Below are 13,162 nucleotides of genomic sequence, written 5' to 3' on the forward strand. Positions count from 1 at the left end.
TCACACACTGGTATGAATTTCAACTCTGTATACTATGGCATGAACTTGAGCTGTACCATGTGATGGTCTGAACTTCAGCTGCATCATATAGTGGAGTGAACTTAAGCTGTAACCCACAATTGCATAAATGTGAGCTGTATCATACAATGGTATAAACTTCAGCTGCATCACATGATGGTATGAACTTCAGCTGCATCACATGATGGTATGAACTTCAGCTGCATCACATGATGGTATGAACTTCAGCCGAATCACATGATGGTATGAACTTCAGCTGCATCACATGATGGTATGAACTTCAGCTGCATCACATGATGGTATGAACTTCAGCTGCATCATACAGTAGTATGTATTATCTCCAAAGACAAACCTATATTTGGAAATGATATAACTTAACATTGTGTATGTTGAGACCTGGCTAATGCAGAAAATACAAATCCCTATAAAATAGTTCGGATTAAGCTAATCCTTGGCTCAATAGAGATAACATGGAGTCATACCAGTGGGCTGGAAGATCTACTGTGATACATGGTCAAAATATGTCAAAATGGAATTCTAATTTTGTGTTGGTAAAAAACAAAAATATAAAAACAAAACAAGTAAGTGAGCAAAACACTGTACCCTGTCTGTTTGCTAGTCTAGGTATAGACTCCAACCATCTGTGATCTCGTAAGTAAATGGCTACCTCAACTTAAGCAACTGATAAATAAATGAGTGAGTGAGTTTAGTTTTACTCCACTTTTAGCAATATTCCAGCAACATCATGGCGGGGGACACAGGAAATGGGTTTCACACAATAAATAAATGACCTGGTGAATGTGTCTCAATGAAAAAAAGTTCTTTTTGCTTGAACTGTGCACTCAAGAATTTGGCTGTGATCTTAGACAGATAGAGAACAAGTTAGGTATAATATATCTGGATAAAAACAAATGGTTGTGAGAACAATAGCACCAGGCATCACCTTTCCCTTTGTTTTCCTAACTGTACCCAGGTAAGGACAGGCATTCTCTACTTATATTACTACCAAAGGAGTCAAAGAACACCCTGTCAAACTACTTCATTAATCTGTCCGATGTACTAAAGTTATATGATTCAGGTTTTTATTTACTACTTTTGAGTTGCGGATTTCATGGAAAAATAACATATATCAACTAGTTTCACACAAAAATCATAATATGAAAATACATTCAAGAATGACTTCAAAGGTATGTCATTAATGCATCAATATTTTGGCACCATGGATAAATCCTCAGCATTGATATGTGTATCACATGAGCGGGAGAGTTCTGGCAGGGACATCCAATGTATACACCAGCCACAGGGTGTATACCATGTGTAACATGCTTACATTTGGTAGTGTTACATTCCTGACCTATCAAAAGATGCGGTGAAAATCTTGCTGTATATTTCACCCACCAGCATCATGTAATCATGTTCTGTACATCACAAATATGTCTCTGTGTCATTTCTGTCTAGATGAAGAATGATATGTTGCATGTAAGGAATCCTTGTGTATTAAAGGTGCAAAATCATAACTGCATGTTCGCTATACCCTCTGGGTCTATTCTTATGCAGAACCCTTTTATCTACACCCACAGAGCAAGAATACTCCAGTTTTGAAAGTATTAAAGCATGTATGGCTATTTTCTTCGTGCAATCAAAGGAATCTATGAACAATAATCTCTAGTCTTGCTTCTGGTGATTAACCAAGATATTTAAAGTGGGGCCAAGTTGTTTGCTGGTTGTTCTTGCTTTCCATCATCTTTCCACAATATATTTTGAATCTATTTTTATCAAATAGCCATGTTGGGATCTCACCTTTAGTAACTGTGAATATCTTTGAATTTCAGGTGGTTAAAATATACATTGATAGCTGAATTCCATACCAGACAAAACCAAAATATGAATTGTATTAAAAATGCAGACGCCTGACCTTGCACCTTTAAATCAGGAATATACAGAAATGCATGTCCTCATAAATGCTATATTTTGGTTTGGTTTGTTGTTTTACGCCACACTCAGCAATATTCCAGCTATATGGCGGCGGTCTGTAAATTATCGAGTCTGGACCAGTCAATCCAGTGAGCAACAACATGAGCATCGATCTACGCAAATGGGATATGATGACATGTGTCAACCAAGTCAGTGAGTCTGACCACCCAATCCCGTTAGTTGCCTCTTACGACAAGCATGGGTTACTGACGACCAATTCTAACCCGGATCTTCATGGGTAATAAATGCTATGTACTCTACATATAAATCTATATGGATTCATAATATCATACAAGCCCTGAAAGCATATTCTTCTATCACAAGATATATTTCTACAAATTCTACTGTCTGATTTGAATGGTAGATCTTGACAGCTGATTGGCTGAATCTCTTGTTGATTCTGTTTGGTTGATGTAGAAATGGATGTTGATTTGTGGCGCTGGCAAATGTTACATTCCCCCTGCTTATGTTGAATTAAGGAATAATGGTACCACATCTTTTGGTTTGAATTCACTGAAAAAGAAAGAAAACATTTTGCTTGAAACATAAATATTACTTTTCACACAAGTACTACCGAGTACAATAACTTTTGACATTCATATATATTTTTCATTCCTGTAAATAAATCCTACTTTCTAGATATCCATGTATCTCAAAGGTTAACTATGAAAACATATATGTGGAAATGACTTCAATTCCCTTTGAAAAATTCAGGGTCATGGACTTTTCTTTTAGCTTTTTTACTATTCATTCGAAACTGAATTAATTAAACTAGACAATGTACATACAACCGGGGAGGAGGGGTTAACGATGATGACAAATGCATCAGAGGCAAGATTTGTTGCCATAACAATACTGGGTGTCAACCAATCAATGGTTTGCTTATATAGCAAGGCAGAGAAACAGGTATGTTCAATTATTCAAAGGAGAAACTGATTTGTGGCATGTCGCAAAACAGATATTTTTAAGATCTATTTCTTGTCATCAACAGTGCATGTCCACTGTTATGTTAAACCACTATCTAACTGTATGGTTGCAGTGAAATAGTAACAGTAACAGTCCGCTTATGTGGCGCTCATATCCTGGCACATTGCCAGCTCACGGCGCTACGTACATTACTATCCCTGGTCATAGGACACTGTCGTCCTTTCCGATACTTTTTCAACTCCCTGGGGATCATACAGCCATGCTGCCTGTTAGGCTCTATGAACTAAACACTCACATTGCCAGCACATCCTCACGTGTACCCATTTTACAGCTGGGTGAACTGAGACAATGTGGATCTAAGTATCTTGTCCAAGGATACTATGCAAATGTGCCCACCGAGGATCGAACCCAGGCCTTCAGCGTAATAGGCAGACACCTTACCACTGCACTACTGCACTGCACTACATACTAAACTACACAAAACTCAAAACCAAAAATAAAAACTTTAAATTTCATAACATTGCATGAAACCTATATATCTCGTACATAATCTAACACGTGATTCCTAAACACTGGAATATTTCTTCTGTTTATAGTGCATATATTGTGATTGTGTCATTATTCACAAGTAGGACACTTACGCATACGGTGATGCTGGTGACCCCACCATGATGAGGTGATTCCCTTTAAAGAACAGCCTCCACATGCTCTGGAATGAACAACACAAGTGATAGCAGCATAATATAGAAGAACAATTAACAGTACCAATGAATCAAAGATCATATAAAAATATGTTTGTTTCTATCAAAATCATATATATTCAGAGACTAAGCGTTAGACTGGCACTTAATTAGTACTTCCACACATGCTTAATGACAATAATTATCACATACAGTAATATAGCAACAAACCTACTTACATTGACCCTATATCACCTAGTGTATTACAGCTGGACCAGACAATCCAGTGATCAACAGCATAAGCATCAATCTATGCAATTGGGATACGATGACGTGTCCAGCCGATCCCGTTAGTCACTTCTTACGACAAGCATAGGTTACTGAAGACCAATTCTAACCCGGATCTTCATGTGTCCTATACCCATGTACAAGAACCTACTGACGGTCATCCTGTATTATCCAGTATAGCTGCATTCTACCATGATGAATAACCCTTAATATACATTCACCAAATGGAAAGGGGCGACTTCATCACCTTCATCACCTCACCTATCAGTAACTAACAACAGATACTTGATTGGACAGATCAACTTGGAGCCCTACCATTCCAATCCGACTCAAAACATTAGCCCACAGGGTATTAATCACCAGAATCATCCAATACAACATTTATGGTTCAATTGATCTTTCTTCAGTCCTAATATACCTGATTTTGATGAAGATAAATCTGAAGAAAATATGTCTGAGAAAACAACATAGTTGCACAGAGTCATTACTCACTTTATGAAATCCTCGGACATCTAAATCCCATAAATGGTAGCACTGAAATAACAACAAAACAGAGGATTAAATTGGTTGGATGGTTTGTTGGTTAACGCCGCACTCAGCAATATTCCAGCTATATGACGGAGGTGTGTAAATAATCGAGTCTGGGCCAGACAATCCAGTGATCAACAGCATGACCAACAAACTACGCAATTGGGATACGATGACATGTGTCAACCAAGTCAGCAAGCCTGACCACCCGATCCCATTAATTGCCTCTTACGACATGCATGGGTTACTCAAGATCAATCGCAACCCAAATCTTCACGGGTCTAGATTAAAACTAAATTACGTATTCTAAAAGATACCGAAAATGTCTTCTTATTACCATTTGTACCGCTACATTTTTTACTGCTGATGGGGAACATCCTTGTCAAACTTACCTTTGCTATTTGTTTCCATGTAACATAATCTGTTGGTGAATTCATCTGAATGTACATCACGTATGTTTTATCCTGAAATACAAGAGATGAGACAGTTATAACAATAACATACACATACACAAGGTCATCCTGCAGTTCAAAGATTACAACAAGGATCCCTTGAACATGCTGACCATCACCAACAGTTGATCCTTGAGGTCATCTACCACACCACATTAGCTGTGCTGAGTTGAGTTTCTTGGCTGCAACAGGATCTGCTGGATGTTCAGATCCCTGTCTTGCCCTGAAAATGATCCTGGAGTCTAAGCACTATACCCATGTTTTGGTTTGTTGTTCAACGCTGCACTCAGCAATATTCAAGCTATATGGCGGCGGTCTGTAAATAATTAAGTGATGACCAGACAATCCTGTGATCAACAGCATGAGCATCAATCTATGCAATTGGGATACGACGACATGTGGTCAACCAAGTCAACGAGCCTGATCACCCGATCCCATGTACAAGAAGGAGTCGCTGCTCCCAGCTTCTTCGACCCCAAGCATGGGTTACTGAAGATCAATATTCTAACCCAGACCTTCACGGGTATCTTGATATAAGAAGAACTGCTCAAAACAACATGATACTAACATAGCATGAGAATATGATCAGCAATTTCTAACCCTATAAACACTTGTCATACTTAGATTTTAAAACAGTCTTTTTCTAGGATGCTGACTGACTGTCATCTGAAATGTCCTGAAAACCATTTTCAAATTTGGTAATTATATGGATGAAAAGTTCGCAAAGAGATTAAAATATCCCACTGCCCTTTGGCTCCAGAAAAAGCACAACTATGGTATCCTGCTTCTAATGACTGCTTGTCGACACACATACCTGCGTGTCTGGAATAAAGTCTTCACTACACGGAGACTTCTTATGATTCAACACCTCGGCCGACTTGATGAGACTTTTAACTACTTCCTCATAGTTCTCTTTCTGAATGCTGGAACAAGAAGATGAATCACCATATCAACACAACAACAGATACTTCACAAATTAACAAACTGAAGAAACATCCGCATGAACATATTTTCAGAAAGTGGTGTGTATGTCAAGGCATCATGTCAACATGACACATGTACAGTAGCTGTTCACATTACTGAATTTAAAGGATAAGCTGTCTTAGATTTCGTAGGTATCAATCACACATTTTATTGAGACACAGAGATCATCCTAGGAAGAAATTGGAATGTCAAACAAAATTTGGGACCCTTCCACCTCTGCTGATGTATTCAATGGCATGGATATGGCTTCAATTGCAGGAAGTGATTTTTTCAAGCTTGTTTAGCAGTAAGTTAAGCCTTCATAACGATTACACAACTTACACAGCAAAATATTTAAAATATCTGGATTATTATTTAAACAATTATTGTTCAAAACTCGGAGCTTTCTTTATGGACGTGTTGAAAGATCTAATATCAAAGAGGGTGAGGTTCTATTTATATCCAAAATTATTCTTCAAACTTTTTTAATATGTAAACAGTAACATATAGTGAATTTATTATCTTAAGACAACCAGCTGCAGCTGCGAAGAGATTAGTGATGTTATTACAGTGTGACATCATATTAAACAATGACATCACAATGCTCTGCAAGGGATTATAATGCAATATAACACAAGCAATATCAGTTTCTGTCGGAAGACATCAGGGATGATAAATATCTTACGATGTAGTTGTAGTAGAAGACATTAGGGATGATAAATATCTTACGATGTAGTTGTAGTAGAAGACATCAGGGATGATAAATATCTTACGATGTAGTTGTAGTAGAAGACATCAGGGATGATAAATATCTTACGATGTAGTTGTAGTAGAAGACATCAGGGATGATAAATATCTTACGATGTAGTTGTAGTAGAAGACATCAGGGATGATAAATATCTTACGATGTAGTTGTAGTAGAAGACATCAGGGATGATAAATATCTTACGATGTAGTTGTAGTAGAAGACATCAGGGATGATAAATATCTTACGATGTAGTTGTAGTAGAAGACATTAGGGATGATAAATATCTTCACGATGTAGTTGTAGTAGAAGACATTAGGGATGATAAATATCTTACGATGTAGTTGTAGTAGAAGACATCAGGGATGATAAATATCTTACGATGTAGTTGTAGTAGAAGACATTAGGGATGATAAATATCTTACGATGTAGTTGTAGTAGAAGACATTAGGGATGATAAATATCTTACGATGTAGTTGTAGTAGAAGACATTAGGGATGATAAATATCTTACGATGTAGTTGTAGTAGAAGACATCAGGGATGATAAATATCTTACGATGTAGTTGTAGTAGAAGACATTAGGGATGATAAATATCTTCACGATGTAGTTGTAGTAGAAGACATTAGGGATGATAAATATCTTACGATGTAGTTGTAGTAGAAGACATTAGGGATGATAAATATCTTCACGATGTAGTTGTAGTAGAAGACATTAGGGATGATAAATATCTTACGCGTTGTAGTTGTAGTAGAAGACATTAGGATGATAAATATCTTCTGATGTAGTTGTAGTAGAAGACATCAGGGATGATAAATATCTTACGATGTAGTTGTAGTAGAAGACATCAGGGATGATAAATATCTTACGATGTAGTTGTAGTAGAAGACATCAGGGATGATAAATATCTTACGATGTAGTTGTAGTAGAAGACATTAGGGATGATAAATATCTTACGATGTAGTTGTAGTAGAAGACATCAGGGATGATAAATATCTTACGATGTAGTTGTAGTAGAAGACATTAGGGATGATAAATATCTTACGATGTAGTTGTAGTAGAAGACATTAGGGATGATAAATATCTTACGATGTAGTTGTAGTAGAAGACATTAGGGATGATAAATATCTTACGATGTAGTTGTAGTAGAAGACATTAGGGATGATAAATATCTTACGTTGTAGTTACCTCAATCTTCAATCATTCTCAAACTAAATAAAACATCTGTGCATTCCTTACCTGTCAACATCTTTCAATTTGACATTGGAGAATGTGACTAGTGAATGTTTCTTGAAGTAGATCTCCTGGAAGTAGGGGTTCATGTTCAGACCTTTTGAGCCAAAGTGATATGTGCGTGATATGTCCGGTATGACACACTCACGGTCCTTCCGGATAAAGCTGGATCTCATCCACATGTCCCAGTCCCATTGCTGTAACACGTAACATTGTCACTGCTAACATGTAACACAGTCACTGCTGACATGTAACATAGTGACTGCTAACATGTAACAGTCACTGCTGACATGTAACATTGTCACTGCTGACATGTAATCATTGCTGTAACATGTAACATTGTTACTGCTAACATGTGGACATTGCTGCAACATGTAACATTGTTACTACTAACACGTAATCATTGCTGTAACATGATATAACATGTAACACTGTCACTGCTAACATGTGGACATTGTTGTTACATATAACATTGTCAATACTAACATGTAATCATTGCTGTAACATGTAACATTGTCACTGCTAACATGTGGACACTGCTGCAACATGTAACATTGTTACTACTAACACGTAATCATTGCTGTAACATGATATAACATGTAACACTGTCACTGCTAACATGTGGACATTGTTGTTACATATAACATTGTCAATACTAACATGTAATCATTGCTGTAAGAAGAAACACTGTCACCGCTTTCATGTAATCATTGCTGTAACATGTAGCATAGTCATTGCTAACATGTGGTCATTGTTGAAACATGTAGAATAGTCATTGTTGTAACATGTAGCATAGTCATTGCTAACATGTAATCATTGCTGTAACAAGTAACACTGTCACTGCGTTCATGTTGTCATTGTTGTAACATGTAGCATAGTCATTGTTGTAACATGTAGCATAGTCATTGCTAACATGTGGACATTGCTGTAACATGTAATATAGTCACTGCTAACATGTGGACATTGCTGTAACATATAACAATCATTTCTATTGATAATGCTCAACTCACCTTCTCTGGCGTTGGCCACTGCGGCTCCAACTCCTCCTTGTACAGCTTCTTCTTCAGCAGCCAGCCCAGTCCCGGCATCGTCTCCACGCGGTACAGCAGAGCTGGGTCTTTACAGGAGTGCTCGTAGCCCTGTACAGTAACACAGTGCGTACACAGCCGTGTCTTGATTCTACCATACTGTGTGACATTGGGACATGCACACACAGTGAATGTGCAGATAGGTTTTATCATAGCCATTGGGTTGCACTGCCCCTGAGGGTCACACAGTGGTATTACAACTGGTGAACTACTGAATCGTTTAAATGTTCATGGGGTAAAAGTTGTATCAAATGTTTTAATGGCATTTAGAAGTGATACATAGAATGGTGGAAAATTTTACTGATGTCAACTTCTGTAATAAAAGGACCACATACACAAAAATTAACATCCACAAATTCTCATCCTTTAAAACTTGAATGCTGACCGAAACAATCCTAAACACTTATTTTCTTCTCTGTGAAAACAACAAGATCCAGGGGTGGAAATAACCCATTGCCCGACGTCCGAGTCCAGTGTTCTTTTCTGTCGGGCAAGCACATTTGTATATCACGCTGTACCGGTGTCCAGTTGACATTCCAATGTTAATTATGTTGTTTATTTAAAAAATCACCAAGGAAATCGGCTGGTATGGCGGAAAAATTATCAGGGCAAGTGATTTTACATGTGCCATTGTACCGGAGTACACTAGCAATTTTAAAGTTATTTCCACCCCTGAGATCCCTAGCCATTTTGAGGACAAACACCAACAGATGCAGAGATGCCAACCCTGAATCTAAGGAAAACGGAGTCATGACTGGCTGAAAGCCAGGCCTGAGCACCAAAGGTGCAAGTTGGGGGTGAGTGTGTGGTCAGCTCTGCCATTTTGTTTCACTTTCATACGGACTATGGAAAAACTTTATCGTCAATAACACGCAATATACACGATCAACACCCAAAGGATCACATGCTAAGCTTCTGAATGCTTTTACCAGTATTCACTCAAATAAATCACTGGTGACTTACAAAATTGTATACCTTAAAAATAAATTCAGAATTTTTTCTAAAAAATCTGAGTTTTTTAAAGAGAAATCGGAGAGCAGATTTTGTATTTGAAAATCAGAGTAACTCCAACAAAATAGGAGTGGTTGGCATCTCTGCAGATGGTATGTTTTCACTGGTCATATTGGTACATCATCCTCAAGGACACATTCCCAGTTTCTTCATTTCACAACCCTGCCTTGACAACAACTCCCCAAAGTAAGACTGCACTCAACTACTTTCAATATGTTCAAGAAAACTAGGTGTGTTGCATCACAGCAAACTCGCTGAGCTGATGGCAGATCTTTATGATAAAGTTGTCTATTATAAGTTAGTATGATTAATCAAGAAAACTTGAATGTTTTTTAAGCATCTGAAAACCTATAATATGAGGATATGTACGGAATGATGGGAATGCCACAATAACTCGGTGCGCCTAGTGGCTGCAAGAGTTGTATGCTCCCCAGGGAGTTGAGATTGACAATACGATGTGCCGTTGAGATTGACATCCAGTGAACGAGGGAAAAACAAAGCGCCTTTGAGCAGCTGAGCTGAGCTGGATATCGGCGCGCTATACAAATGTTAGTATGTATGTATGTATGTACAATGAACACTTTTAGAAACCATCTGCACTGAACTTTGATAGTTTACAACATGATAAATCTGAGCACAACAGCAGATTTGTTGATATGCTATTTCAGATGACGTGAAGATTTGTGATTGCTGGGGAACATTTTTTAATGGGAGCCACAAATTACTGAAACCCCGGTATCACAAAGGGTGTTATTGTTTGGGAGGACATCAAGTGAGTATTTTGAGACCCATCAAGGATGCCTCATATCTTTTAGACCCCAATGCAACTCCAAGAGGAGTGAACAACTCACCTGATCATTCCAGGCGGACACACAGTACAGGCTTTTATCTTCTTCCAGCAGGTGCTGTGTCTGACTGAAGTAGCTGCAACAAACAGTACACTACACTCTCCTGCCGCACACAAATAGTCTTCACTCCCTTCATCCCAGGAATCTAGGATACAAGTCTCTACAAGTGAGTGAGTGAGTTGAGTTTTACGCCACGTTTAGCAATATTCCAGCAATATAATGGTGATGGACACCAGAAATGGGCTTCATACATTGTGCTAATGTAACAAGCGAACGTTTTAAACACTACGCTACCCCACCGCCCAAATATTTTGAACCCAGACATGTCAGTGATCCAGCCATGCCTTCTCATATGAGTAAAATATATATCAATAACATCACTCCAACTCAACTTTATAAAAATAACAAAATACTATCATAGATATGTTGGATTTATGTGATTTTAACTCACAGGTTTGACTGTCTTCATCGTTAAAATCAAACATAAAGGCCTTATCCTAACAATTACAGGTAATTTCATGGATTTTATTATTACCATGGAGGCCACAAAGTTGACGTTAAACAATTTGAAGCCCACGTAAAATATCTGTCTTATTACTGTTGGTTGTCTGGTTGATCAATATAAGATCTCCCATGAACTTACTTGAAGAAGTCTGGGGATACATCTAAATCTTCCTCGATGACAATAGCATACTCTGCTTTCTGCAAATGTAACAAGTGAATCATCAGGCTAACATTCACTTCAGTAGCATGTGAACTCATGTATACACTTAAAACATTGCTAATTTGCATGGTTGAGGGCAATGCCTCTCAACACATGCATTTCAAAAGCATTAAAGTGACAACATATTAAAATCCAACTTTATGATAAATAGTGAAAATTCACAATGAAAATTTCTTTAGTACTGGTAACTGTTTGTTTTGGTGCAAATTTGAATAAGCTCAAGGCTAACTTACTGAATAAAGGTAAAAACATTCAACAAGCTCGACACCAACTTACAGGATAGAGGTTAAACGTGGCTGTCATGCTAGCCTTGTAGTGCTGGGAAATACGTGCATTCTTGACTCCAAGAGGAGTGTGCTGGATTCCTCTCAAACCAAACAGCTTGGTCACTTCCAGTGGTTCCTGAATGATAAAGTCACAAAAGACATAATAATGCAGGTTAAAGTCAAATAAGTGGTTAGTTAACTTCACCAGTTAAAGCAACTAAAACATGAAAACAAAGAATTTGATTGTTTCTAGTTGTCTCAGAAAGATGATGCAGTCAATAACAATTGCACTTCATCAATCAATTAAACAACATGTCAATAAGGTCATGTAATTATGCTCACATCTACTCAACATAAACAGCATGCATATAGTATCTTATGGGGGCAGTGGGGTAGCCTAGTGGTTAAAGCGTTAGCTCGTCACACCGAAGACCTGGGTTCGATTCCCCACATGGGTACAATGTGTGAAGCCCATTTCGGGTGTCCCCCGCTGTGATATTGCTGGAATATTGCTAAAAAGCGGCATAAAATCATACTCACTCACTCACTAGTATCTTGTGAATGTTTATGTCACTGAGGTTTAGAAGAATTAAACTTCTGACTTTTAAAACTTGATGAAATTACAGGTTACCACTGGCCCGGGAGTCCAAATACAATAATATAAACAAACAGGCAATGGTGAATACTGTCAGTTTTGGAAACTGGCAAACTATAATATTACTCAAAACATGTTCTGACACAGTTACATGTTAAACATCCAATATTAACTCTCAAACATACCTCAAAGTAGCCATCTATGAAGACAGTGACCATCTTGGGGTTCGATCCCTGCACCGACAACAGGGTCCGCAACATTCTGACAAGTGTGAAAACAGAGTTAAATAAATATATTTGATTTAGGCCTCAACCAAGACAATAGAATTCTGAAAGAAAGGCTTACAGCATACAAAGCCAGGGTGAATAAGTACATACAATGGATAACTGACTCCAACTGGCACTTATACTATAGTCCTTGCCAAACTGACAAGTGGTCAAGGTATCATAAGGACTAATGGCAATTTGCCATTTTAAAAAGCAGTATCATAAGGACTAGTGGCTTAACTGGTGCATCAATCTCAAGATAAGGACTAGTGGACATTTTAATGGCTGTATCATAAGGACTAGTGGCTTAACTGGTGCATCAATCTCAAGATAAGGACTAGTGGACATTTTAATGGCTGTATCATAAGGACTAGTGGCTTAACTGGTGCATCAATCTCAAGATAAGGACTAGTGGACATTTTAAAGCAGTATCATAAGGACTAGTGGCTTAACTGGTGCATCAATCTCCAGATAAGGACTAGTGGACATTTTAATGGCTGTATCATAAGGACTAGTGGCTTAACTGGTGCATCAATCTCCAGATAAGGACTAGTGGA

The 13,162-nt window shown here is 37.9% G+C and overlaps 1 protein-coding gene across 2 annotated transcripts in view; it reads right to left on the reverse strand.

Moving 5' to 3' along the window:
* Positions 1–2,161: 2,161 nt before the first annotated feature.
* The window catches only part of LOC124276341 (protein O-linked-mannose beta-1,2-N-acetylglucosaminyltransferase 1-like), a 60,288-nt gene continuing 49,287 nt past the window's right edge, over positions 2,162–13,162 (reverse strand). For both annotated transcript variants that reach the window (XM_046711970.1, XM_046711971.1), the window contains 11 exons: positions 12,525–12,600; positions 11,755–11,880; positions 11,398–11,456; positions 10,758–10,830; positions 8,818–8,946; positions 7,814–8,004; positions 5,682–5,790; positions 4,808–4,879; positions 4,380–4,421; positions 3,561–3,628; positions 2,162–2,505 (listed from right to left, as the gene is read on the reverse strand). In XM_046711970.1, the coding sequence (XP_046567926.1) occupies positions 2,457–2,505; positions 3,561–3,628; positions 4,380–4,421; positions 4,808–4,879; positions 5,682–5,790; positions 7,814–8,004; positions 8,818–8,946; positions 10,758–10,830; positions 11,398–11,456; positions 11,755–11,880; positions 12,525–12,600 (994 nt within the window). In that variant the 3' untranslated portion in view covers positions 2,162–2,456. The remainder of the gene's footprint in view (positions 2,506–3,560; positions 3,629–4,379; positions 4,422–4,807; positions 4,880–5,681; positions 5,791–7,813; positions 8,005–8,817; positions 8,947–10,757; positions 10,831–11,397; positions 11,457–11,754; positions 11,881–12,524; positions 12,601–13,162) is intronic.

This window comes from Haliotis rubra, unplaced genomic scaffold (genome assembly GCF_003918875.1).
Source record: "Haliotis rubra isolate DU_JTF1 unplaced genomic scaffold, ASM391887v1 Scf208, whole genome shotgun sequence".
NCBI lineage: Eukaryota > Metazoa > Mollusca > Gastropoda > Lepetellida > Haliotidae > Haliotis > Haliotis rubra.